This window comes from Sapajus apella, unplaced genomic scaffold, assembly GCF_009761245.1.
Source record: "Sapajus apella isolate SASKATOON/1434 unplaced genomic scaffold, GSC_monkey_1.0 scaffold101, whole genome shotgun sequence".
In the NCBI taxonomy this organism is placed as follows: domain Eukaryota; kingdom Metazoa; phylum Chordata; class Mammalia; order Primates; family Cebidae; genus Sapajus; species Sapajus apella.
The window spans coordinates 5,535,313-5,563,243 of NW_022437041.1; the positions used below are offsets into that span (position 1 = coordinate 5,535,313).

The 27,931-nt window shown below is 38.5% G+C and overlaps 1 protein-coding gene and 2 non-coding genes across 4 annotated transcripts in view; 2 read left to right on the top strand and 1 right to left on the bottom strand.

Annotated features, from left to right (window-relative positions):
* The window catches only part of SPATA16 (spermatogenesis associated 16), a 237,335-nt gene that overhangs the window by 140,226 nt on the left and 69,178 nt on the right, over positions 1-27,931 (top strand). For both annotated transcript variants that reach the window (XM_032258285.1, XM_032258286.1), the window contains exon 5: positions 11,368-11,452. In XM_032258285.1, coding sequence (XP_032114176.1) covers positions 11,368-11,452 — 85 coding nt within the window. The remainder of the gene's footprint in view (positions 1-11,367; positions 11,453-27,931) is intronic.
* Positions 13,161-13,264, top strand: LOC116536551. The gene has a single exon (XR_004262702.1). It is a non-coding gene; the product is annotated as a small nucleolar RNA U13 (small nucleolar RNA).
* LOC116536538 lies at positions 17,443-17,549 on the bottom strand. The gene has a single exon (XR_004262690.1). It is a non-coding gene; the product is annotated as a U6 spliceosomal RNA (small nuclear RNA).

A 27,931-nucleotide genomic window follows, 5' to 3' on the forward strand; every position in this document is an offset into this window, starting at 1 on the left:
AGTACAAAGCACACCCCCTGACTTGCTACAAGCCTTAAGATTGTGCTTTGATTTCTTTACTTCTAGAGAGTAACAAGACAGTTAGTTCTGGCTACTTTCTCTGTAAGCTGTTTCTCTGCTGTGAATGGGTTTATTTTCTGCACTAAGTACTCTTATTTCCAACTGCTTTACATTTTATATTGGCTCCAGAAACTGCTGCTGTGAATAACTGAAAGCGAAGTTAAATTCAGGATTGCCTATTTTTGTACAGCCAGACTCTCCTCTAGCTTTTGTCCCCTTTCAGAATGATCTAATATGACATTTTTCGGTTCTTCCTAATTATTCCCCTTTCTCTGATCCCGCAAAAAGGTTAAATAAAGTTTCAGAATCATGTTCAAGATTGGAGAACCTTACATTCCCGATTTCCATTCATACCAGCAGGTGAGGTTCCCTCTGCTGGTAGACAAATGTTCCAAGAATGGATGCTTGACTCTCCATAATGGGAGAATGACCCCCAGGATGTGGTGGGGCAGGAGACAGGTCCCTGGCAGGAAAATTCCCTGTGGGGATGCTCCAGGAGGAGCTCTTGAAGAATGAGTGCTAAGGAAGCTTCTCGAAGGATTGCCGGGTGCCATCAACACTCCAGACACTCGGGGCAACGGATTATTTAGTTTGACTGCAGGCCTGTGATTACCAGTCAGTCTCCACCAAAGAGTTACGCAGTTGGCTTCAGGCCAAGCCCATTATCATTTTATCATTTATGGTTTCCTTGAGCATCAGATATTAGTTCATTCATCTGGAAAAGGAAAGAAGTCCGTTTTAAGTTTTCCTTTCCTCACAAGATTAATAGGACTATTAAGAGGAACAATAACTTCTTCAATGCCTCTTCCTCTATGAAAGCCAACCCTAGTCTGAGAGTAAATCACACAGAGACTGGAATATGCTGTATTGAAGTTCATAAATGCCTTGTCCTCACATTCCTTGTTATGTGACTTTGTCCTTAAAAATGGTGCCATTATCTCAATTTCCCATTTTCTTATAGTCACTGCCTTAGTTTAGACTTGTCTGCAGTCCCCCAGAATGCCTGCAAAACCTCCCTCCCCGCCGGGCCTCCAGTGTTCTCATTCAAATACATCTTCTAAAGAGTTATTACGGTTCTCTCTCGAAACCACAGAACTGCTCATGCCACTTTTGCCACTTTCTGTTTAAAAGCAGACAACAGCTCCCCATTATCCACAGAATAAGATCCAGCCTTCTTCACGCCTTTCCCCTCCCTTCCCTCCCTGCTCAAAATGCAGCAAGATTGGAGTTTCCTGCTCTTCCTCCTACTTCTAACCTCTGCACCTGCGTTCAAGCTGTATGCTAAGCCAAGAATGCCCTTCTCGGGCTTAGCCTCCCTTTGCTTAGCTAACTCCTACTCAGCATTTTGAGCTGACCCAGTCCCCCTCCCTGCATACCACCAGCCTCTCAGCTGCATTAGTGCATATATTGATGTATCCACTTTACTCATTGTGATATAATTATATTTCCTTCCTCATTAGACCTTAATGATAAACATGGCTTACTCGTGTTGGTATCCTCATCTTTGTGGAACAGAGAAATTCATGAAACATGCAAATACAAGTCCAGTGCTCACAGGTATTCAGATCATGTCCTATATCCATATGGCCCTATCAGGACACAACAACACTGCTACTATTACCGCTTGTAACAGTAGCTAATCAGTAGTGACTGAGAGCTCAGCGATGTACGTGGTAGGGCAATCTTATTCATCCCAGAGATCCAATTGGGTCCAGATATTAAGGACACCACTTATAAACCCCTGCCTAAAAAGCAAAATAGAAATAACCCTGGATTGTTCCCAGTGTAACAAGAGCGTGTCATTATCCCTATAAACACAAGCCTGACAGGTGGTGGCTGGGTAAGACCTCCTTCCCGTTATTAAATCCAGACTAGCGGTGGCTGAGATTTTTAAATCAGAATTTCCCATGCTATCTCCCTACAAAAATTCTTGCATCTATAGAATAACATTTACATTCATCTGCCTGAAATGTAAGGTTTATCATAATCTTTCCCCAACATAATTTTCTAGCTCTTTCTGTCTCTCCTCCTCTACACAAACCCTCAGCTTCTCCTGAGATTCTGCATTAATACCTTCTGCTTTCAATTCCCTGGTATGTGATATGTCTCTGCCCCTCAAGCAAATAAAAAAATATGCTATTTTTTTCCTCATTAATACTTAAAAATAATGTGAGCCATTCTTTAGGTCTCAACACTGAATTCCATTACAGTGCAAGGTAATCATTTTCCTCTTTAAAATTCTATAGCACTTATGATCTGTACTTCTTAGTTAACATGATGTAGTTAACGTTTGCATGGTTCTTTGTGGACATAAAATGCCTGATATTTTGGCATGTCAAATATGCCAAATGTGGATGTCACATTGATAGTCCAATTGGAAGCTCGTAGAGATCAGCATCATGTCTTCATACTTTTGCATGTTGCCATGAATCCAAATCTTGCCTATTATTACGAAACAAGAAACATTTGCTGATTTTCAGGCTCCACACAGGAAAAAAAGCAATAAAAAATAAAACAAAATTCCTAAAAAGATCTAAAATAAGTTCTATTTCTCTACTCCTCTTCAATTAGGCATATATTTTCTATAGACATAATAACACTTCTCTTGACACACCCAGAAAAGAAAAAAATTGACCATGTCATATAAATAAGCCAGAACTAAGAATGGGACATGTCTGCCAGTGGGACAAGCATGAATGGGGGATAGGGGTAGAGGACCAGGCATCGCCAGGAAATAGCATTACACACAGCTCAATCAACTGCAGTGAATATAGTTTTTAGAGAGTACACCAACAGTCAATAGCTGAACATGAAATTAGCATCAGGTGCCCAATATATCTAGTGGAATCCTTTCTCTGCCCTCTACTTTTTAGAACGCTAACTTCCTTAAACCTCAGCTTCTTCAAGTTATAGCTTGGTTTTAGGAATTAAATGAGACGTAAAAGCACTTGCCATGTACATGGTAAGCTCTCAGTAAACATCAGCTGCTGTTACACATAGTCATAGTTGAGAATCTAGAAACAGGCAATATTTGGAATTTCAGACCAGCAGGCAGGCAGAAACCTCGAGAAAAATTCCCATCAATTACTTGACAGTCTTGCAGGGGTAAGCATGGCTAGAACCCCAGTAATCATCAGAATCTGAAATTGTAATCAAGGCAGGAACCTATAACTAGATTTGGGCTGCAATAGGTAGAGACTCCATCTCAGGAAAAATTTCCAGATACTAAAATCAGCCAATTAGGCAGAGAAGTAGACTTGTTACAAAAATCCAGAGACAGAAAAACTTCTTCAGTGACCACCAACTATAGAAACACCTGAGCCCAGAGCATTCCCGAAGCTGAGTCTCCTTGCGAATGAATGTCAAGTGACTAGGGCCATACAGGAAGGGGGAAGGAAGATGGATAACCAAGGGAAAGCCCAAACACACGCAGATATGAATTACTGATTATTTAAATAGACAAAGTATTTATTAAAAATGTACTGAGCAACAACTATTACCAGGGGTTGGAGGAGGCACTGTAATGGTGGGCTCCTGTGGCTTACAGTCTAGATCAGCACTGCCAAAGGAACTTCCAGAGATGATGGAGACATTCTGTGTCATCGAGGATGGTATCCACCAGCTGCATGGGGCCACCGAGCACCTGATATGTGCCTGTGTACCCAAGAAACTAAATTTAAATTGTAATTTTAATTCATTTAAATATAAATAGCCACAGATGTCTAGTTGTTCCCATATTGGACAGCACAGGACTAGAGAAAGAAGGCAATAAGCAAGTAGACATAGGTAATGACAAAATGTGAAGCTTATTTAGAAAAAGGATAAGATTCTGGTTTAGGAATAGCAGGGTGGGGGCAGAGTGGGGGGCGTGCTTGACTGAAGGGTTATGGAAAATGTGCTGAAGAGAAAAACCAGCCTGTTAAGAATTTTAGGCTACCATGGAGGCTTGAGTTTTGAGGTAATTTACCTTTACATTTTTTGGAAGAACATTGTGACTGGCTGCTGTGTGGAAAATATGTGAGCCTACGTAAAGATGCTTCGTGTGTGTGTGTGTGTGTGTGTGTGTGTGTGTGTGTCTGTTCACTTGAATGAATTTTTAGTTCAGAACTTCTCCCCATAACAATATCGTCTTTAATATTAGTGTGTACTTATATTCAAAAGAAAAATACATTTGCATCAATATTAATTTATCTAAAATTAACAGCGTATATACATATGTTCTTGAACTTTTTTAAGTCTAAGAGAAAGGAAACAACCTCCTAAGTACATTGATAATACAAAAGAAGTCTGTAGTTAAAACGATCCCATACACACACCTCTCAGAAGTACCTATACCAATTACATAAATGAAATAGATGCATATAAAGATCACAGATTATCCTTAGACTCCTGAGAGAGATCAATTTCCAGCTGTAGAAGGAAGACAAGGAGAGACCTAAATAAATTGCAAAGGCAACCACAAAACTGACTCATGGCAAAAAAAGAGGACACTGGAGAAAGACGGAAGCAACTGGGGTTAATTAATTAACATAAGACAAAGAAGATTAATAAATTATCATGAGGATATTTAGAACTTCTGTTCAGAGAATACAGTGTAGTGGGGTAGCATTAACACTGGAGAGAAAACTAAAGCCAGCCGACTAAAACTGCAGAAGATGCTATTTATGACTGTGAAACTCTGGAATCAGTGAGGAAAGCAGAGCAGTGTCCTTCTGTGGAGGTCTTTAAAACAGAATAGATTCTCATCAGTCTCATTTGAAAGGTTTAAGTGTGATCCTGCCTAAAGGCAAGGTGATGAACGGAATGACTTTTCAAGGTCTCAGCCAGTCAGCCCAATGAGACCACACAGCTGATTGTGAGCTGTGATTTTTTTTTGTTGTTTACCCATATCTTATTGTTTTACACCACCATGTGGCCACACTGAGTAGAAATGTTATAAATTTTGAATCTGAACATAGGCCTTAAGAAATATCAATAATATATTCTCCTACTCTTAGAATTGCACAGTCCATTTAGAAATATTCATTTGTCACCTAACATAAATGCGCTTGTTCTCATAATCCTTTTGTGATAGTAATTACAAATAAATAAATAAAACCAGAAAATAAAACTGTTACCTATTTGATTAATAATACTATGTCACATTATTTTATTATGTATTTGCCATTTTATAGGAACAAAACTTGATTCACGGTTAGCTGAGTTCATAATATAAAAACCTTTTATTTTATATGGGTATATATTTAAAAACCAGATTCTGGCCCTTTTGTACTTAACAGATGTATTAAGTAAATAAAATGTGAAGATTTCCTTGCAGGGAATATATCATTGCTAACATATGACTGAAAGCATCACGTTAAAAATAATTTTAGATCAACACATTAGGCCAATGTGCTTCGCAATACCTTTCCTCTTCAATTTATGCCGTAAATACATCAGCATCCATTAGCATTCATTAAGCTTTCACATGAGCTAATTTTTGCATTGGATTCCATATCGGACAAATGAGACTGACAAAGCCCATTCTGTCGCTCCATCACCATGCCGCTTTCACTGCAAAAGCGTTCTCTTAAACATGGACTGTGAGACAGCTCTAAGGCCAGGCTGCTTCTGTTAGAATCCTAGTAAGCTATGTAATTCTGTTAGTCTCAGGCTCTTTGTAGCACAGAATTTAATTTTTTAGTTTATGTAAATAAATAAGATAATGTGTAGCTGTTTGTTCAACAAATATTTATTGTGTGGCTACCACCCCAAGCACTGTTCTAGGCACAAGGGACAAAGCAGTAAATAAAGCAGACAAAAATCTCTGCCCCTGGGGACCCTACATTCCAGCAAAGAACCAGATAATAAATATCGTTCACTTTGTGAGGTGAGACATAGAGTTTCTTTTGCAACTGCTCAACTCTGCCTTTGTTGCATGAAAGCAGTCATAGACAATGTGTAAGCAGTGCACCAATGAATGAGCATTGCTGTGTCCAATTAACACGTCATTTATAAACACAGGTAGCAGACCAGAAGGGACCCACAGACCATGATCTGCTGACTCCTGCAGTAGGAGAAGACAGCAATAAACACCACCAAAACTAATACAAATAGCAGGGCTCGGCAGCTCAAGCCTGTAATTTCAGCACTTTGGGAGGCAGAGGTGGGTCATTCCACGTCAGGAGTTCGAGACCAGCCTGGCCAACATGGTGAAACCCTGTCTCTACTAAAGCACAAAAAACTAGGCGTGGTGGCGGGCACCTGTAATCTCAGCTACTCAGGAGGCTGAGGCAGGAGAATCGCTTGAACCTGTGGACTGCCAAGAGATGGAGGCTGCAGTGAGTCGAGATTGTGCCACGGGACTCCAGCCAGGGCAACAGAGTCAGACTCCGTCTCAAAAAAAAAAAAAAAAAAAGAAGAAGAAGAAACTAATACAAATAAAATAAACCTTATATTGAATGGTGATAAGTACTATGGAAAAACGTACAACAAGCGAGGGTATGGATAGTGTCAGAATCTGCTCAGGGTAGTTCTCACTGTAGAAATGACACCTACAAAGACCGAAGGAGGTGAGCAAGGGAATCATAAGAACATCTAAGGAAAGAGCATTTCAGAAGAAGGACTGTCATGGGTAAAACCCCAGAAGCAACAGTATGGCCATTCTTTGTGAGGAACAGCAGGATGGACTCTGTCTGGAGCAGAGTGAGCTAAGGAGAAGGCAGTGAAAGCCAGGTCAGAGAAGCAGCTTGTGACCAGGTGATATAGGACTCAAATGCCATTATGAAGAGGTTAGTTTTTTACTCTGAGAAAGACTTGGCTTTGCAGTTTTAAGCACAGGAGGGACCTGCTCTAGCACCCTAATTTTAATGGGACCACTCTGTTGTGCTGAGAATAAACGGCTGGAGAAGCAGGGAGCCTTGTTTGGAGACCATTGCAATCATCCAGATGAGTGATTATGGACCAGATGATAATGCTGGAGGTGGTGAGAAGTGGCAAGATTCTGATGTAGATTAAAGAGAGCCTGACCAGGATTTTATCTGGCATTGGATAGGGAATGTGAGAGAGAGGAGCTGATGGTGATACCAAGGTTTTTGTCTGAGAAATTAGACAGATGGAGACTATTAAATGTTGGCGAGATGAAGTAAGGAAGACTTGTGTCTCTGAGATGATTAAGTTAAATTTCATACCTATTAGGTGTCTAAGTAGAGACATCTAAAAGGCAGTTTCTACAAGATTCTGCAGATCTAGGAAGAGGTTTAGCCTCAGGATATAAACATAAGACTTGTCAATGTATAGATGCTATTTAAAACCATGAAACTGATGAATTCACCAAGAAAGAAAAAGGTCCAGGCATTGCATCCTGAGACACCCCAAAGTTAGGAATCCAGGGAGATGGGAAGATAACAGCAAGTGGACTGAAAAGAGCAAACAGAGAGTTAGGAGGAAATCCAGAAATAATGGCACAGTGGAAGCCAAGTGGGAGAGTGTACACTGGAGGAGGGAGTGAGCTGGTGTATGCCTTGCAGCTCAGAATGCATAGAAAATGAAGCTTGGAAATTGAACCATGACATTTGGCAATATGGAGACTATTAGCAGTACTGACAAAAGCAGTTTCAGTGACATGGTGAGAATGAGAGCCCTGGCCAGGCGTGGTGGCTCACGCCTGTAATCCAAGCACTTTGGAGGCCAAGGCGGGCGGATCACCTGAGGTCGGGAGTTCAAGACCCGCCTGACCAACATGGTGAAACCCTGTCTTAAAAAAAAAAAAAAAAGAGAGAGAATGAGAGCCCTGCTGGAATGAGTCGCAGAGACAACAGGAAGAGAAAAATTGCAAGTAGAGAATGCACACAGCTTTTTCAGGAGTGTGAGGTTTTTTTGGTTTGCCTTTTAATACTGAAAAGAAGAATTCAGGTGGTAATTGGAATGGAGGAAGTGGAGCAAGACAAGCTTTTGGGGTATTTGTTTTGTTTTAAAAGGAAAAGACAACAGTGTTTGTGTATGCTGGCAGAAAAGCTCCAGGAGAAAATGGGAAATGGAAAGAGTGAAAAGAAAACTAGAATAGTGAGAGACTTGGTGAGCAGTTTCCATGAGTAGGCGCAATTGGATGAGATCTAGTGCAGAAGCGGGTGGGTTAGGTTTACACTCTGCTCCACAAAGTGCTTAACATGGTGCTTATCACATCAGAAAGGCTCAAAACTAGCAGATGTTAAGCCACTGATTGTCAGTTAAAAGGGTTTGACTAACGTGATCTTATAGCTCCAGTGCAGGTACAGCATTCCGTACATTAATGAAAAGAAGATGAATAGAATCCTGACAATGAAATGAAAACAGTTGGAAGCAACATTGAATCACATTGACTAGTACCTAGATATTGTTCTAATGGTAGAGAGATACCTGAAGAGAATAGAAAGAATGATAGGTTTTTGTTTACATTTAATTCATGGGATGAGTCTGCCGGAACCAGGCTCTCACATGGTACTTGACTTGTTACAGATGCTCAATGGGTTGATCAATGAATTATCTTGCCCTTTATAAATTCAGCATGATGAAAAGCCCATGGCTCTTGCCTCACAAATATTGCATGACATAATGTAATTTCCATGCACTACTTTTCATATCATTTCACTAATTTTCACTGATTCATGAGGGCTGAGCAGTGGGGCAGAGCTACAATAGGGAACCAGACAAGGGAAGGTGAGTGGTAAAAGCACATCTGCCATTTCCACTGGAAAGAAAAAGGAACTTGGAGCAACTGCAATCTAAATTGTGTCCCAAGCATGAACGCAGCTCTATGAATACACACCACGTACTGAAGGAACTACATCATAGTTATGAAATATATCTCAGCCAATATGGAGCTTTAGGAAATCATTTTTTGTTATTTAATTCTAATATCCTTTTGCTCTTATAATAATTATGCTTCACTGAGGTATGACAGGTAACAAATTTCAATGCATCTTAATTCTTCACGGTTTCAATATAAATTTGGAGCTGTGTTCCTTTAAAAATAGACTTGAGCCCCCGGGTGAAAAAGTGTACTTAAGACTGTAGCAAGCAATGTGACAACATAATATTACAGAAAAAGCAACTTTCAAAAACATCAATAAAAATGCTAAAAATCCTAATTTTACAATGGCAAACGCAAAACCAACTTACCAAAAGCATTAAAAATTCAGGAAAGCCTTAGAAACCCACTAGGGTGATCTACCTCCTTCTCTTTCACAATTTTCCTAACCCAAAAATTATAATAACAAACTTTATAAAAATTCTTTTCAATTTAGTTTTGACTTGACTCAAGCCACTATTAATTAATCAAGAATTATCTTTTACATTTTTGCATGTTTCAAATTGTCAAGTTTAGTTACTGGACTCTGCTCAGTAATTTTAGTGCATATGATGCTGTCCGTTGAAGAGAAAATAGCAGATTGAAATATCTAAGGGGCCCTGTGGCTGGAATGTGTGCCCACTGCATTGAACTATTGATTGACAATTATATAAATGCCCACCATGGCTTGATCAACCTGTCAATTTTCTTATCGTAGAGTTAAACTACCCCCGTAGCCTTTTTGTAAATAAAATCTTATTGTAACACAGCCACACTAATTGGTTTGGGTATTGTCTGTAGCTGCTTCTGCAAAGCAAAACTGAGTACTTGTGAGAGACATAGCCCACTAAACTTAAAATATTTACTACTGGTCTTTTACAGGAAAAGCTTGCCCACCGTTGGTTTAACTAATGGCTGGCATACTTCTTAGCAATGTTTGTTGAACCATATTTATAAATCCAAATGCTAACGATAGAAGGAATCACAGTGCCGACCAAATCGTCACCTAAGCGTACCCAACTTCTATAAACATAGGGTGTGTTGTCCTTGAAAATTAAATTTCTATAATTTTTATCAATTTCTTACATTCAGAATGTATTAAATGAATTTCTATTAAATAACAGGCACCTCCATGTCAAGTAAACTTTCTTTTTAAATTGTCATGAAAAGAAAATGTTTCCAAGTGCTTCTATCAAAATGCAAACATTTGAAATGCACTTTTGCCCCTCTCCAGTCTATGATTTTTATAATTTGTTTCTGCCCGATTCATATTTACACATCAAAACCTCCTACCTCTCTTTACCCTATCATTAAGAGCTTTGGGAAATATAAAAGGATTCTTAAAATATTAGCTATTCTTAAATTATTGTCGTTTATCTTGAAATGTCAGTGGGCAGCTTCTTTCCAATACTACTATATAGACACATGTATTTACTGAGCTGAATAATCCTCCAGTTGGTGGTATTTGTTTTCACCATTGATTTTTAGAGTCCTAATTTTTGTCTGTCCTGAAGAAGAATCTAAACATTTAAATTCTTTTAACAGAGTATGTTTATAGTTGCTGTACCTTAGACAACTTATATTTAGAAAAAGAAAATTTCTAATTCAATTTACAATGATGTCAAGAAACTACACATATCTGCAGGCAAAGATAAGACAAACATTCAGGGGTACATAGTGATAGCTCTACTTAAATAAATAAAGTTTTGATACTAGTGATTAGGTACACTGGATTATTATATGTTTAATTGGCTAACGTGACAATTTGGAATTACTTCTAGTCACATTTAATTGGATTTGGAATCTCTGGCGAAAAGAAATAGAGAGACCTAGCAGAGAAACAGTCGTAAAAGTAAACTGTTTTTCCAAAGGGTACCAAGTAATGAATTAATATCCATTGCACAATAGCTTTTAATATCCCCTCAACTTAATAAGACTAATGCAGCAATTGTACACACTAGACACTAGAATCAATTCAATTACACACAAAGTTTGGGGGAGAGGATTCTTCCTTGAATTGGAGATTTTATATTTTCTGTTTTCAGAAGGCTAATTTACTCAGCAGTGAATAAGGTTTAACTGAGGTCAAATCTGACATATGCTTAAATACCAATCTAATAGGTAGCTATATATGCTATGCTAGATTTGAAGACCTAAAAGTTCACAAAATCTGTGTCACTTTATAAGTGCTTTGAAGCTTAATACAGGGCAATCAAAACAAAACATTCTCTCATAATCTTCATATTTCTTATACTGTATAAATTTTTAAAACCATCTAGAAGACAAATAGCTTATTGCTTCTCTTTTATAGTTTTAGTTTATATACACCCCCAAAAAACCCTAGTTTCAACATTCTAAAATGTGCTTTGTGTTTTGCTTAATATTAGGCTAGACAAATTTATACATTAAAAATTATCTTCCTCAGGATTTGTATATACTGCTTATTATGGTTTTCCTTCTGTTCTATACATTTGTTTTTATTTTAAATCTGTCCTTCTTAGGAGTGCCATGATTGCTGACTACATGTTCTGGCTTGGTGGAGGAAGTGAACAGAGCATAAGCAAGCTCATCAAACTGTATTGGCAGGTAAAAATGGATGTGCCAACTAGGGAGGAGAAGCCCATCTTATTTTTAGAGCCAAAACGAAAGATTGGTGCTTAGAAAACTGCAGAAAAAGGTAGCTCTGGGCCTATCAATCAGAAGGAAGCTACTGAATAATAATGTATCCATAAGGAAGTAGATTTTCTAAGACTAATTCTAAGGGCAAAATTCAAGGTTGTTAACCTGTGGCCCATACTTTCGTTTTACAACTCAATATAAATTTTAGAGATCCCAGGAACTACTTTTCCAGGCATGCTGCTACGACCCTTTAAAGTATGAACATTGTATTTTCATAGATTCTTATTGATCTATGGCCTGTAAAAACAGATACTTGAAGTAATGTTAATTACATAATGAAAGAAAAATGGAAAGATCAGATGTATTTGTTTACAATTTACTCTTTGAAACACTTAGCCAATAGCAAATTTCGGATCTTGTTTCTCATTTATTATTCAAAATGGCAGCAAGAAGTCATCCCAAAGGTCAACCAGATGCCAAGAAGCAAGTCCTAATTTCTTAGAATTGTAAGAAAAATTTTGGATTTATTAGCTCAGTCTCATTTATAATACATGAATCTCTTCCTGCTTTACCCACCCCCAACAAGCTGTCAGTAAGTTTCTGATTAAGTATATCCAAAATGAAGAGCTCACTTAACCACCACAAAAGTAACATCCAGGTTGCTATTAAAGTGGTTTCCTCATTTAAAGTGAATTTCTACTCCCTTAAAAATTCCATCTCGTTGTTTCTAGTGAGTCCTCATGAAAACCCATTTCCAGTGAAATTGTTATAAATATTTGAAAATCGACTACAAAAGCCAACTGTCTCCTGCATGTCTCCTCTTCTTCTACCGTATGGAGCTACTTCTTTGTATTTTGAGATGGTTTCATCTAATTGAATACAAACCCTTTGAACCAACCCGAATAAGATGTTCTAAGCCACTAATTGTAAAGTAAGAAATAATCATCAGTAGGCTTCTCAAGCTTCCTGGGTCTTTTTTTTTTTTTTTTTTTTACCACATTTTCACTACTGTGTCTTGGCCCCTAGTTTTTTGTCTCTCTGTATCATATGTTATCTTTGTTAGACATTAAAGTGTTAAGTTTATCATACTCAATTTCCAGTAACTCACATGGTTCTGTCTATCTGGAGATTAATTTATCTTCTATTAAAAAAAAAAAAATTAAATTAATCCCACTATACTTCAGTTCCGTGATTATTTTTAAATGAAAAAACAAAAGTTCATCTCCAGGTAGACAAAATTTTAATCCCAAAACAACCTATTACTTCTCTGATAATTTTAAGACTTTCCTAAGAGAATCTGGAACATACAAACAGTAGTAATTGCTGATGAACATGTAACTATGCAGTTGTTAAAAAATGCCAGATGGGAAAAATAAGCAAATAATATGGCTATAGATATACAAAGAGGACTTTTAATAAAGGATTTTGGAGGCTTTTATAAAGGATTTAAGAGAGGTGAGAAAGGAGTTGTGAATCTTGAGGATTGGAAAATATTCAGTAGGCCTGGCTTATACCAGGTCCCCAGCAAATGCTTGACTTAATTTATTCATTAAACAAATATATCTGAGTACCTGTTGTGTTTTCTACATTGAACTAAGAAAATAACAGATCCAATATCATCATAACCTGAGACAAAGTAAGACCCTGGGAGTTTTGTAAATAAGAATTTTGTCTGACCATGTTGTGGTTCACGAGCATGATAATTCAGTTTTTACACTCACGTGTGAGACATGCCTCCTTCAAATCTTGTTATCATGTCAGCACATTACCCATCTGATGTGAAAAAACCCTTTTCTGTTTCCTTTAGCTCTCAGAGAACATTCATTATCCCTATTTTATTTACCTCAGACTAGGAAAATAATCTCCACTTACCAATGCATGCATGTTTGCAATACAAAAAGGGATTAATTTAATATTTTACTATTAAGCAGTAATAAAAGATAAAAAATAGTCCTCTTTGTATTCTCTTTTTCCTGATTGGAAGTAACTTGGTACAAGGGAAAAGAGCTCTTGTTTGGAAGTGAGGTCTGATTTGGTACAAGTCCTAATACCAACCAGATACTGACTTAGGGCAAGTGGGTCTCTGGAGGAGCTTCAGCTGGAAAGCGAGGATGGCTGGAATAAAGTGTTTGAGAAGGTTTATTCTTAAAGCCCATTTTAGCACTAAAATCTTATCCAAAATTTAGGCACCTCCAAAAATGATGTCACAAATTTTGAGGGAAAAGGAAGCAACATAATTAGAAATCACTTCCTGCCGATAAATTCTATAAATTAACACCGTCTATCAAGTCCCAACATCAGCACGCCACACCGATCGCTCACCCATTATATAGTTCCTCCTGCTAATCAGCTTCTCCCTGATCTTGATTCAAATGTATACATTTGAATCCCTAAACCTTGTTCTGTCCTAAATCAGAAGGGGGTTTTTAAACCTTGCCAAGGAGTACCAAGTCTATGCCATCTTTAAAGATATATATGCCCCACTACCCAATCTACCCGAGCAGTTTCACTGATGACTTCCAGAATGTCCCCAGACATCGCAGACTGGAGACTATATCTGCATGCACTTTGTAGGCATCCGTGAAGGTTAAATAGACAGGCACTAGTTTCACCAGCTTTATAAGAAGTTACATTACTGTATATCTTCCTTTCAACCATATAAAATCCATACCCTTTTAGTTGGTTATTCTTCTTAGAGGACTTAACAGGAAATGGAAAATTTCAGAATGTAAAAATTAGAGAACAAGTCTATATTTGCTCTTATAGATGGTTGACTTACAAACTCTCAGATGCAAATGAATGGACCTTTGCCTTGGTGAACCCAAGAACCTTTCGATTGCATTAGAACGTTTTTCATATCATCAACCCAGCAAGGAAAAGAAAGGCATAAAGCGCTATATTATATGACAGCTCACACTGGGATATATCACTTTGAATAAGTGTTCGCACATGTTATCCTATAATAGTGTCACCTCTTCAGAACGAGAGAGGGTTGAAAATAACATGTCATGACTGTACCTGCATGCAACGCCTCTGCAGCCCAATACCCAGGCATCTGTAATCAGCCATTCTCCTTGAGAACACCTGGAGAACTCACCACAATTCTGAACTAATTAGCAAAATAGAAAGTAGGAAGTCGTGCTGAGAATAAGCTGTATTTGAAACAGCTTCCCTACAGTATTTGTGTATTGGTCCTACACCCATTTTATTACAAGTAGAACTTTATATTAAAGTCTAGTCCACTTCTCCCTGCTCCTTAGACCAGGGCTGGTTTTAAAAACATGAGGAAAACAAACAAGCAGGCTTCCTGCATCTGCTGCTTCCCTATCCTGTTCTGCTGCGTTCACTTTCAGCCACATTCTGAGCCACAAAGCTTTTCATGTGTGTATCTTTAACTCATGTCATGTGACTGACAGAGCCAACCCTGGTCTGCCCTGCTCAGCAAAGTGAAGTGAGAAAAGCTAACAGCTAATTATATCACGGAACTCCCACAAAACAAGTGCAGAGGAACCCCACTAAACAGGGGCATGCTGCCTGATCAGCTCATCCCCTGCCTTAATGGTTCTTCCTTCCGTTTTTTATTTTTAATTTTTTGAGCTATAGAACCCTCTGAGAATCTAATTCATTACAAGCAGCAACCTAGAGAACAATACTCATAAACACATACACACAAAATATGTGCTTACTTTTTATCTCGTTGGATTGGAAATTGAGCTCCTATACATAATCAGAATACCAAAAGAGCATTCACAGAAAGGTATGGTTTTCTCACTCTTGTGAAAAGGCTTTTGTAGTTTTTCTAGATTGAGGAATTGAAATATTTCGTATTGCATCAATGTCAACATTTCATTTTAATGCCAATAACAGGAAAGATCCTGATTCACAAAGTCTCTACCGGCAAGTGGAGTCAGAGCTCCAGGACTACACAGTATCTTTGATGGGTCAGCATGAATCAAGAATTACCAAAATTCTCAACTTAAATTTGTAAGACGTCATTTCCTTTGTCCTCAAGTAAATGAGGTCATCTCTGTTAGGCTTAGATCATCAAGGCTATCTATGTCAGCAATTTGTTTCCATTTTAAGGCTGTCTGAACAAAAAGTGACCTTCATGAGAGATAAGCCACTTGCCAAGTGTCTGTTAATTTTTGTCCCCAGAAACTCAAGACTTCGCCAGTCTCACTTTCAGCGTTGGAAAATCCATACTGTTATTTGACTTCAGTCGCCTCATTTAGAGTAGCTGCTTGGACAAAAAAAAAAGCTTACAGTTTTTTGGCAGCATCTCTAATAGTAACTTCAGCATTTTCAATCAAAAGATTTGTTTAATTTATGTGCCTAAGATATCAGCCATTAGAGAGCTAGTCCTGGAATTTCTCGCCATCAAGTTATTCTAAGAAGGAGTTTTCTTTTCTCTTAAAAAATTGTAAAAAATTAACCAAACTAAATCACACGTAAATCTCTTCTCTGGATTGTCAACAAACTTCTCTAAAAGGAAAGAACCTCATGGTGTGCTCTTGTATCTTAACAAAGATCTACTGAAAAGGCACTAATTCAAGCTCTTGGCTCTGAAGAAGTTGAAGACTTTCACAGCAGTAGAAAGACCTCTTTTGGATTGTTGGAAGGGCTGTTGACACCAACACAGGCCCGTGTAGAAAGCATGACATGTGGAGCATCTTTCTTCAGTGAAGCAGCAGAACTGAGGCAGTGCCAGCTTCACAGGTCTTCCATCTGTGCAGAGAACACCAAGACTTCCCATCCAATTCAAGTTGCACTTGGCATTGAAATGTTTCCCATCTCAAAGCTATCAATGGCCTACATGCTTTCCAAAGGCAGCTTACCAAAAAGAAATATCTCTTTGGTGTGATTAGTCCTACTCTCAAGGGACAAAACCAGAAGCTGGCTGAACTGAGAGACAAAAGATTTTCCACAGCCACATGCTCAAAGATGGTTCATAGTTCGTGGGTCCCTAACACCTTTCTATGGACTTCAGGGGTGCACAGACCACAGGCTAACACGCTTTTACGACTCCATCTCTTTACATGATTGTCACTATTGTAACAACCCCTTTTCTTTTCTGCTATTAGGCCTGCCAGGAGGCATTTACTGCTTCTAACACTCAAAGCAAAAAGTAGCACCCACAATGTTATTGTGACATAGTGCCTCCGTAAACCGCGCCGTGGTCATTCAAGCTGGAAACCTTTGCAATAGTGTCCAGACTCTCCTGAAGTTAGTGGATGCCTTTATTATCTACTCTCAAATTGTATTTGCCATTCACGCTCATTCAACAAATATTTACTTAATGACTGTATGTAAGGCCCTGTGCTGTATGTTGAAGATACAGGACTGAACAAAATAGACATTATCTTGTCTTCAAGGAGCATAGATTGTAGCACAAACTATTTAACAGGAAAAGCTACGGACTATAAGGTACTTAAATTATACACCACCTTTTGTCAGTCTGCTTTCAAAATGCACTGCCATCAAAATGCATTGTGAAAAGCCACTCAATAGAGATTTGTTCAATCAATCAATCAAATTAAATATTGGTTTGACATGAAGCTCAAACCGATAACATTTGACACAGAAATATTTTGGCACAGTTCTATGATTTTAAACATCAGCGATTATGAATCCAGTGAACATTTTTCTAGTTGTGTATGCACGTGTTTTAAGTTCACAACTGTGAACAATTTTTGTGCTTCAGTTGAATTTAGGATCAATAGAATTTTTTTTAATATACATTTTATTGCATTTTAGGTTGTGGGGTACATGTGAAGAACATGCAAGATTGTTGCATAGGTACATACACGGCAACGTGGTTTGCTGCCTTCCACCCCATCACCTCTATCTGGCATTTCTCCCCCATATTATCCCTCCCCAACTCCCCACCCCATGCTATCTCTCCCCTAGTTCCCCCCCACAGATCCCCATGTGTGATGCTCCCCTCCCTGTGTCCATGTAAAAATATGGAACGCTTCACGAATTTGCGTGTCATCCTTGCGCAGGGGCCATGCTAATCTTCTCTGTATCGTTCCAATTTTAGTATATGTGCTGCCGAAGCAAGCACAGGATCAATAGAATTTTTGCAGAAAGTTGCAGATTTCCAATAGACCTTACTCACAGGTGTCTCCGTGGAAGTTCCAAGCTCTTAGCCTGCTAACTGCTTCTTTGAAACATGACAATCAAGGCAGCAGCAAGTGAATAGATTTCTCCAAACAAACCAGAGGATGACGTAGAATAAGTTAACACTGAACAGGACTTGATGACTTATACTAATAATGACAACTTTTTTCTCTTCTATTCTTTGTTTCTCTTCTCGATATTGCAAAATCATCCCAATATCAGTCATTTACATGGTAAAAATTGATTAGATAGCAACCCTAAATAAATATAAAATCTTCAACATGAAACTACAGGCAAGGTAAGGTCAAGGAACTGAAAATAATTTTTATCTTTAACAAAACACCTACATTTTCTGGAGAAATATGTTTTCTCTGAAGATTTGCTTCTATGTGAAAAATTTTTCCACAGAAAGAAACAAAGCAGATACCATCTGAACATTTCTCTTAGTGGCCTATATTTATAGTGTATTTATTTATCTGGCCCTGTCAGGCAGAGAGTTTCTGAATTATTTGCATGAAGAGTGCCTGAAAGCATCCCAGGCTCTGTAGTATTTGGATTAGACATAATTTGAGAAACACTAAAGACACTCACCCAAAAATATTTTCCCCATTACGTATCATACTTAAATTCTTACCTTTGGCATTGAATCTGTAGTCAGCCTCAGGTCATATGCAGAAGAAATTTTATCTAGAAGTGTTTAACTAAGTACATTGTTACCTCTGAACAGAACTGTAAAAATTAGTTTGAGCTTTCTTAGTCTTCTTTGAAAGCTGAAAGCAGAATTCTATAAGAATAAGATGTAGGGAAAGGTAAGGTCTAACGAGAAAGCTTGGCAGAAATACAGGAATCTAGGCGAGGTAGGTCAAGCAGAAGGACCTTTCGAAGGCAATGGACACCTGTGCTTAATCCTGTCCAGGAAAGGAAGCAAAGGAAAAATAGGCGTCACGGACCAGTAGAAAAAGGTTGGGCCTGAGATTCAGGAAATTTAACTTCTAATTCCAATGCTGACTTAATTTTTGATAAATCACTACTTTTTTTATTAGCCAGCTCCTGCTACAATAATACTGTGTAACAAACCACTCTAAAACTCAGTGGCTTACCAAATAAACACGTTGGCTCAAATTTGACTAGTTGAGGCTAATCTCAGCTGGGCTTGGCTAGGCTTAGCTCCAAGCTGCAGAGAGGTCCAAGTGTATTTCGCATATATTTCACCCTCCTTTGTCCAGTGATTACCTTATGTAGGTTCTTTTCACGCAAAATGCAGGATTCCAAGAGAGAAAGACAAAGCACGTAAGCACATTTTAAGCCTCTGCTCATACCATGCTTGCTAACATTCTATTAGTCAAAGCAAGCCACATGATCAAGGCCAAGAGCAAACTGTAGATTCTACAGCCCACTACAACGCCACCACAAAGGGGTGGAGATGACATTGCAAGAGGGAGGAGAAAAATCCAGACCAACAACTCAGTCTACCAAAATTGCTCTAGGCCCTAGCGTGCTTCTGTTGGCCTTCCAAAGAGGAAGTTGACCCAGGTTAGTGTTCTTAAACACCAGTCTAGTAACTAACTGCATCAGAGTCACTTAGCAAAACATTTAAAATATTAGATTGCTAGAGGTGAGTGGGATACTAAAAACTGTATTTTTCTACTGTCCCCCTTTAACCAGGTGATTCTGATGCACAACCCCAGGCGTAAGTCTCAAAAGCTATTTCCAATTTTTAAGTTGGCGAACAATTTAGCCCATCATAGAGTTTATTTGGGACTGCCCTATGTGCAAAGGTATAACATTGGATGGCCTGCACAGGTGATCCTGCCTACCTGACAATGCAATTTAAATAATTTGTAAGACCCAGATTCTCCCTTCTATTTTCCCGCTATGTAGATTACCTCCCAGTTGCTTAGGCAACTTATGTTTCCCGTTGCTAACAGTTAATAACTGCTGTCCCCTTCTCCCCATGGTGTAAGTCAGATTTTTCTTCACATCCCTAAAGCAAACCTCGTGGCTGCTTCAGTCTCATATCTAGACCACTGTGGGCATGCAATAGTCTTTAGTCACTTGCCTACAAAGAAATTTGTCTGCTGAGCTACACAATATTAAAATCCCCAGTTTATGAATTCTCTTATTTTTCAATTAAAAGACAGGCTAAAGAGGAAGTATCCAACTTGAGGTGAGAGGTGAAAGACAGCTTCCTTTCCTGGGTCTTGCAAAAAGATAAACGTAGAAATAAATTTCTCATCTAATTATTCATTCCTGTTTATATATTCTTTAATGATATGTTTCCATGGTTACCAGCGTTGTTAAAAGCTGTGTTTCATTTTGCTTTGATGCTATTTGAGGTAGTAGCCAGTAGGAGAGGTTCACTTTTAAATGAAAGATGTAATTGGGGCATGTATTTGATCCAAGGTGGAGTGTTTCCATGAAGGAGATAGTGACCGTGACATTATTTGCTGGTTGTGTAGTTTTGTGTAGTTCTTCTATTGATGTTCTGTGAGTGCTGCAGGCATTAGAAAGGAAGAGAAGAAGGGAGGAGGGAGAGAGGGAAGAACCTGAACAAGACACCTATATAAATTCATGTGCATATTTCGGTATTTCAGTACACACACACACACACACAGTGACACTGATTTAGCTGGACTGTCAAGTCGGTGGGGTTGCTTCTTACTACCCCATTCTTCTCTTCTCCTCATGCTATTCCTACTTCAACCCAACCTGTACATGCCACCAGGCAGGATTTTTCGAAAATGGGCTGAGTACTCAATTGCTTTGCCTCTGTGAATTTCAGCCACAGTGACTCCTCTCTGGAGGTTTTTTGCCTTTGAAGCCCCAGCTCTCACTGAGAAATAAATGGCTTTGTCCCCTGCTACCAACGCAATGTCAGATTCAGATCATACAAGAATTTGAGGGCAGTAATCCTTGCCAGTGCCTCAAATGTGCCCTGCAAGGGGCAGCGCACTTCACTTGCACATCAGCCTTTTCTGCGGGATGATAATTAAGGCTCTTTAGAAAATTCAGGTGTCAGAGCTGATACCGGCCCCACTTTTCAGGAGAATCACTGAGTCCACGAACAGTTGGAAGCTACAGCAGTGGTCCCCAACCTTTTTGGTACCAGGGACTGGTTTTGTGAAAGACAATTTTTCCATAAAGCAGGGTGGGGGGGTGGTTTCAAGACGATTCAAGCACATTACACTTATTGTGCACTTTATTTTGATTATGATTATATTGTAATACATAATGAAATAATTATACAACTCATCATAATGTAGGATTAGTGGGAGCCCTGAGCTTGTTTCCCTGCAACTACGCAGTCCCATCTGGGAGCGATGGGACACAGTGACAGATCATCAAGCATTAGATTCTCATAAGAAGCATACAGCCTAGATCCCTTGCCTGAGCAATTCACAGTAGGGTCCGTGCTCCTCTAAGAGTCTAATGCTACGGCTGCTCTGACAGGAGGCAGAGCTCAGGCAGGTAATGCCATTGATGGGGAACAGCTGTAAAGACAGATAAATCTTCTCACTGGCCCGCCGCTCACCTCTTGTTATATGCCCTGCTTGGGGAACTCTGGGCTGTAGTAGGTTCTAACCACAACTGTGAATAGCCACTGCACTCTAGCCTGGGCAACATAGACTCCATCACTATAAAAATAACAAATAAATAAACAAACTAAAAAAATTCAGGCATCATATCAAGCAAGAAAATTAATCCTCAGTCACCCCTGAGTAGTTGATTTTGTATCTTCTTCAGAAATGTCTCTTTTTTCAAAATATTACTGGTTTGGTTTTTTGGTATTATTAGTAGGTGATGGCAGAAGCCCACATCATTTAAATGTAGCTTTTTCTTTTCTTTTCTTTCTTTTTTTGTTTTTGCCTCCTAAAAAGCTTTTTGGGTTTCTGATGGTTTTTATGGGAGGAAAAAAGGAACTTTCAAATTTCTTTTCATTTTCTTTCATTTGAGAAAGATAGGGGCTTAGAGATTTAAAGCAATTCAGGCTTTTTTTTACTTTAACAAATTTGGGTCTAGATATTTGATTCCCAGGAGGCCTGTGGCTATTCTGCACGGTTTCCATGAGCTTATTTTATTTTCATAGAGACTTTGCCTTCCGGTTTAAATTTACAAACATGTTGATTCCTTCTTTGTGTTTGTTTGCATCTGAAAATCAAAACTTGTTATGAGCAAAACCAAATTTAGAGGGTTTTATCGTTATCTTTTATATTTTCCATAGATTTTTATGGGTTATTGATTTACAAGCTTGCAGAGAAATTGAGGTCACTTTTTTTTTTGCAGTTGGAGATGTATAATAACAATTCCATGAAATCATGAAATTTTTTAAGCTGTGTTCACCCAGGCCTAAGATAATCTGTAGAGCTCAAAGCTTTTAATGTTTTTATTTATACTCAGCCATCATTTTGGTGGTATTGCACACCAATTAAAAATAAATTCTACTCTTTTCTTGAATTCATATGATTGTATTTTCTTCACTAATTTTTGAAGACTGCCTACTCTGTCAGTACCTGGGCTGAATCATTCTCTTTTTCATGATCATTTTCTCTCTTCCAAATAATGAGACCTTGGCATTTCAAATGTCAGCCTTTAACATGTGGCATGATTTCGTTTTTCTCAGGATTATAAAGTAACTGTTAAGCTAACCTATTTTTATTCAAGAAGGCATAGGTGTTATTATATATATAGAATGCAGACTACACCGGGAACCAACCACCTATGAGAAACAATAACTTCCAGAAAACCTCAGGCGGGTTATTTCAAGCCCAAACATGAAGGGATGGAAAATATCACATTTAGCATGGCAAGCCTTCACTACATTTAGTATTTATTCTTCATCAGGTGGAGGTTGGCCTGCTGTAACATTCATATAAGATGCAAATCAGAGATGTAACCAGAGACTGGACACATAACTTGGAAGTATGGTGGCAGGTCTCTGGAAGTTAGCACTTTATCTCATTTCATTTAATATTATGTGAAGTTGTGACTTTTTTTCCTGTCACAAAGCACGTAGAAATATATATGTAATGTATGTGCATCTATACATTATACACGTATTTTGACAAGACCATTGCATTTCTCACAGGTGCAATTATTCCCCGCGAGGCATCTTGAGATTAGGATGAAAGCATCGAAGTCATGTAAAAGAGAGCACCTGCTCCATAAAATTATCCTCCTGTGATCTGTTCTTTTTAAAATATATAAAGTCCTCTGGGAGAGGCCACAACCTGGAAGACATTCATTGCAGGCAAATTAAAGAAATAACAAAGAAAAATAAAAGGTGTCTTGTTGCCAGGCAAAGCTGAAACTTCGTGAGAAAATAAGTTATGGGGAGGCAGGGGAAGACCTGGACAAACTTTGAGTAATATTTAAATGGCACAGTCGTTCCTGAGATTCCAGATACGCTCATTTCTCTTGACCTGAGCACAGCCAAGGTCATAAGCTACTAACTTCCTAGATGAACAATGCTCTTCTTAAAAGCTTCCGTTAGTGCTTTCTTCTTCCTGCTAAAGATTCCGCTTCTGCCCTCTGAAGCTCTGTGCCTATATTTGGAATCCTATCTTAGGGCTGGACAGGGCTGTAAACATCATTTACAAGTCAGCATAGCCTAATGGCTCAGAGTAAGAGGTCCGAAGATGTAACTGATTTGAATGTTTTAGCAAATTAACAGAATAATTTTTCTACAGCACTCAGCCAATGTACAGCGAAGACTCATTCAATCAACAAATGAGTTCTTCAGGTTTATCAGTAACCCAAATGAAGTCCGCATAGGCAGAATCTGAGAACACATTGTTACCTGATGACAGAAAGTTAGTCCTTAAAACCTTAATCTTGCCTCTGATTAAACTTGTTCTCCAGTATACACCTCTTCAAAGGCATCCCTGACCCTTCCACTCAAAGCCATCTCAAATAGTAGCCCAAAAAGTAAAACAAATCCTGAGTAGAAAAGGCAATACAAGTTTGAGAACCAAGCCACCAGGTCTTTGTCCCAACCCTGCCATAAATTAGTTGTGTGTATTGGCAAGGCACACCCCAATTTAAAACCAATGGTCGAGAAATACAATCGAAAAACAACATTCAGTTAGGAATAGAAATACCTACCTTCATCCAACTAAATGAAATGTAGAGAAGAAATGCACAATGACAAAAAAGGGTCCCAAACTGTGTTGACATTTCCCACTGAATACAGAGGCTAAGGCTCATTAGTAACACCCAGCTGTCCTTATGAACTAATTGCAGGTAATGTAGCTATTTATTCCTATGTTACCTTTTGGTGATTCGTTTTAAGTCATCATGAATAAAAGCTCTGTGGCACCCTAAAGAGTCTGGAGGCTGTTGAAACCCACACTTGTAACTCTGAGTTTCTTTCAGCTGTTGTTTCTCTAATGTGCGAGCAGAAAATTACTCAGGGTCTGTAGAACAAGAACATGCTCTAAGTTCTATTTATAAGTTACATACGCTTTACCATTAAATAAGCTAGACCGACCTAAGCATGTTATTATTTAAGCTCCCCTACCAAAAAGCCTTTCGTTTAATTTTTACAAATGTTTCTCCTTGACACTGGCATGCTAGTTGATAGCATGCCCTAAATCTAATGAGGGGCCAGTGGACAAAACAGTCTTGCTTGTGGCCAGTAGGTGTAAGTGCTGAATATTCCATTTTGTGTTAGATTGTTATAAAGAGGATCTTGATCTTGCTGTGATTTCATGTGGTCTGTTTCTCTGTTTGTGCTAGAGTCGAATTCAGGCTGTCTGTGGAGACAGAAATAGATAGTGATGGAGAAAGAAGAAGGAAATCAATACTTGATCTTATACTTCCATGAATTTACAATCTAATTAAAAAAATAAAACATTGCTCGCTGTAGAAGGAAGACTGGCTTAGGGGACTTGGGTTCTTGTCTTGCTTTCATTTCTAATTTTCTAACCTCAGAACAATCGCCAGTACTCCCAAGCTTTAGTTTCCTTAGTTATAAAGTTTAGTGATTATAAAATAATATTTTAGATCCTTTCTATCTCCTCAGTTCTATCTTGAAGGAACGTGGAAATAAAATTTTATTATAAAATATAAATGATTAAAAATTAATGCAGAGTTGATTTTAGGCATTCAGTATTTAGTTAATGGAGACATCACATATAATCGAAACTCTGATCTTAACCATACTGAGTGGTAGACCGGAGCGTAAATAATGTATTTATACAATCACATGCATGTGTATATACATATATACATTCTAAAATTCTATCGCAGTAACACACTACAAAACTAAATTAAAGTCTTCAAATTTAAAATTATATTTATTGTGACTCTTTTTAAACAGAAAGGGTTGCAAAGTACAGAATTCAAAAAAGCTGTATAAAAGTCTGTTTCCCTTGGTACAAGTAACTTGTTTATACAATTTTTAGTGATTTCTAAACAATGCAAATAAAATGTAAATAGTTTTATTTAAACGGCATGAAATATTTATAACTTTCACATCACTGGGTTGACAGAGGCAATGGCAAAGCTGCCAAATATTCTCTTATATTAAGAAAAAATGAAACTTATAGTGAATGTCGTTTCATAAAAGAGCCTCCGTAAGTCCAGAGTAATATTTTAGCATCAAAATGTTGATCATTGCAGAAAGGACAAACAATCAATTATTATATATTCTATTCTGACACACCATTATATTAATAAAATCATCATAACAATGTAAATCTTCACTATTACATAAATAATACAGTGATTGGATTTATAGAGTTGTCGCAAGGTAACACATTTAGGAAAATCTGTTTTTAAAGTCAATTCTAAATTTCAAGAATATTGAAATCTTCCAAATTAAACCAATATGTATATTTTTTAAATTGAATTTGAATAACATTGCTCAGAAAATTTTATTTTTCCATTTTCTAGAAAAGTATTATCATCATTTAAAATTGCATTATTATTAATGTAATAACAAAGAGCTTTATTAGCCATTAAATACTAAAAGTACCTATCTCAATCATTTATAGCTTGCAAGTATAGCACTGCTTCTTTGAATTTAATAATATTAACTCTGAAAATAAAACTGTAATATTCCATCACTAGTAATACCTACCTACATGGGTTTGATGAGGACTCAAGGAAATAGCATATTTAAAGCATTTCTCACACTTGTAAATAAAAGCTTGTTTCATCTCTTTAAATGCCATGTTTTTCTTTACTTTCCAAAATAATACACAAGTCTTAGTAGCTAAAAATGGATTATGAGAAAGATTCTAACTTTTATTTATTAGTTTCAGTATATTAGGGTAGGCTACTGTAACAAACAACCCCAAATATCAGAAACTTAAAACAACGAAGTTCGATTTCTCACTCGTAGTCGAATGTGGGTGTTTCTGATCGGATCTACTGTAATCAGCAACTTGAGAACCCACCCTGCTTCCACAGTGCAGTGTCATCTTCCTTCCCATCTGTCAGTCCTCTTTCTTTTTTCTTTTCTTTTTTTTTTTTTTTTTTTTTTGGATACAGATTCTTGCTTTGTCTCCCAGGCTGGAGTGCAGTGGTGTGTTCTCTGCTCACTGCAACCTCCACCTCCCGGGCTCAAGCAATTCTCCTGCCTCAGCCTCCCAAGTAGCTGGGATTACAACCACCCAGCAGCACCCCCAGCTAATTTTTATATTTTTAGTAGAGACGGAGTTTCACCACGTTGTCTAGACTGGTTTCGAACTCCTGGTCTCAAATGACCGCCCGCCTCGGCCTCCCAAAGTGCTGAGATTACAGGCATAAGCCACCGCGCCTGGCCGAGTCCTCTTTCTCAAGGCAGCTGACAGGAAAAGAAAATACAGGTATTGATCGGCTTACGACCTATGCAACTTACGACCATTCGACTTTACGACCACAATCACTAGCCGCGACTGCTCCGGGTCTGGCAGCGCAAACGTTGCCCAGCTGGGCGTACGACAATGTGGACCAGCTTCCGGCAGCACTACCATCTCCGCGTGTATATAGCCTACTCAACTTACGACCAAATCGTGTTACGACCGGTCTGTCGGAACCAATCGTGGTCGTAAGTCAAGCATTAGCTGTAGATGATTACGTAGGCAGTTTCATGGGCCAGGCCTGAAGAAAGTTAATGTCTCTCCCGCCTCCATTGCATTGGTCCACATTGAGCCACAATTCACTGTAAGGGAGTCTGGAAAATGCCTATTACGTGCCTGTGAAGTAAAGTGATAATTTTCAAAAAAAAAACAAAAAGTGAAATATAATATTAGTGACACTAATTCTAAATTCCATAGAAATTTTTTTTTTTTTTTGAGATGGAGTCTCACTCTGTTGCCCAGGCTTGAGTGCAGTGGCCCAATCTTCGCTCACTGCAACCTCCGCCTCCCACCTCTGCCTCCCAGGTTCCATCCATTCTCCTGTCTCAGACTCCCAAGTAGCTGGGATTACAGGCACACACCATCGTGCCCGCCTAATTTTTTGTATTTTAGTAAAGACAGGGTTTCACCATGTTGCCCAGGCTGGTCTCGAACTCTGAGCTCAGGCAATCCACCCTTCTCAGCCTCCCAAAGTGCTAGGATTACAGGCGTGAGCCACCGCACCTAGCCAATTCCATAGAATTTCTTTTTTTAAGACGAGGTTTCACTGTGTTAGTCAAGCTGGTCTCGAACTCCTGACCTCAGGTGATCTGCCCCCCTTGGCCTCCCAAAGTGCTGGGATTATAGTCGTGAGCCACCGCGCCCGGCTCCATAGAATTTTTTAAAGTCATTGAATAAGTCCTTAGAAGGCCAGCCACAGTGGCTCATGTCTGTAATGCAGGAGTTTCGGAAGCCAAGATCGCAGGATCACCTGAGGTCAGAAGTTCAAGACTAGACTGGCCAACATGGTGAAATCCCATCTCTACTAAAAATGCAAAAATTAGCCAGACATTGTGGCAGGTGCCTGTAGTCCCACTTACTCAGGAGGCTGAGGCAGGAGAATCACTTGAACCCCAGAGAGGGAGGTTGAAGTGAGCCAAGATCATACTACAGCACTCCAGCATGGGTGACAGAGCAAGACTCTGTCTCAAAAACAAACAAACAACAACAAAAAAAGCAAACAAATAAAAACGAAGTCCTTGGAAAAGTCACTTAAGCCTCTCCTAATCTCAAGAAATTGGGCTGGAAGATTCCTAATCCTCTAAGTAAATCAATTTACTACAATTATGGTCAACCCTAAAGCTGGACACAATAAAGGAATAATTTGATGATAATCTGTAATCATCATCATCACATTTCCTAATTACAAGTGACAAGGTTCCCTTTTACTAAACCGCTTTCACCAAGGACATAGTTTAAAAGTTTGAATTTGCTGAACTCCTCC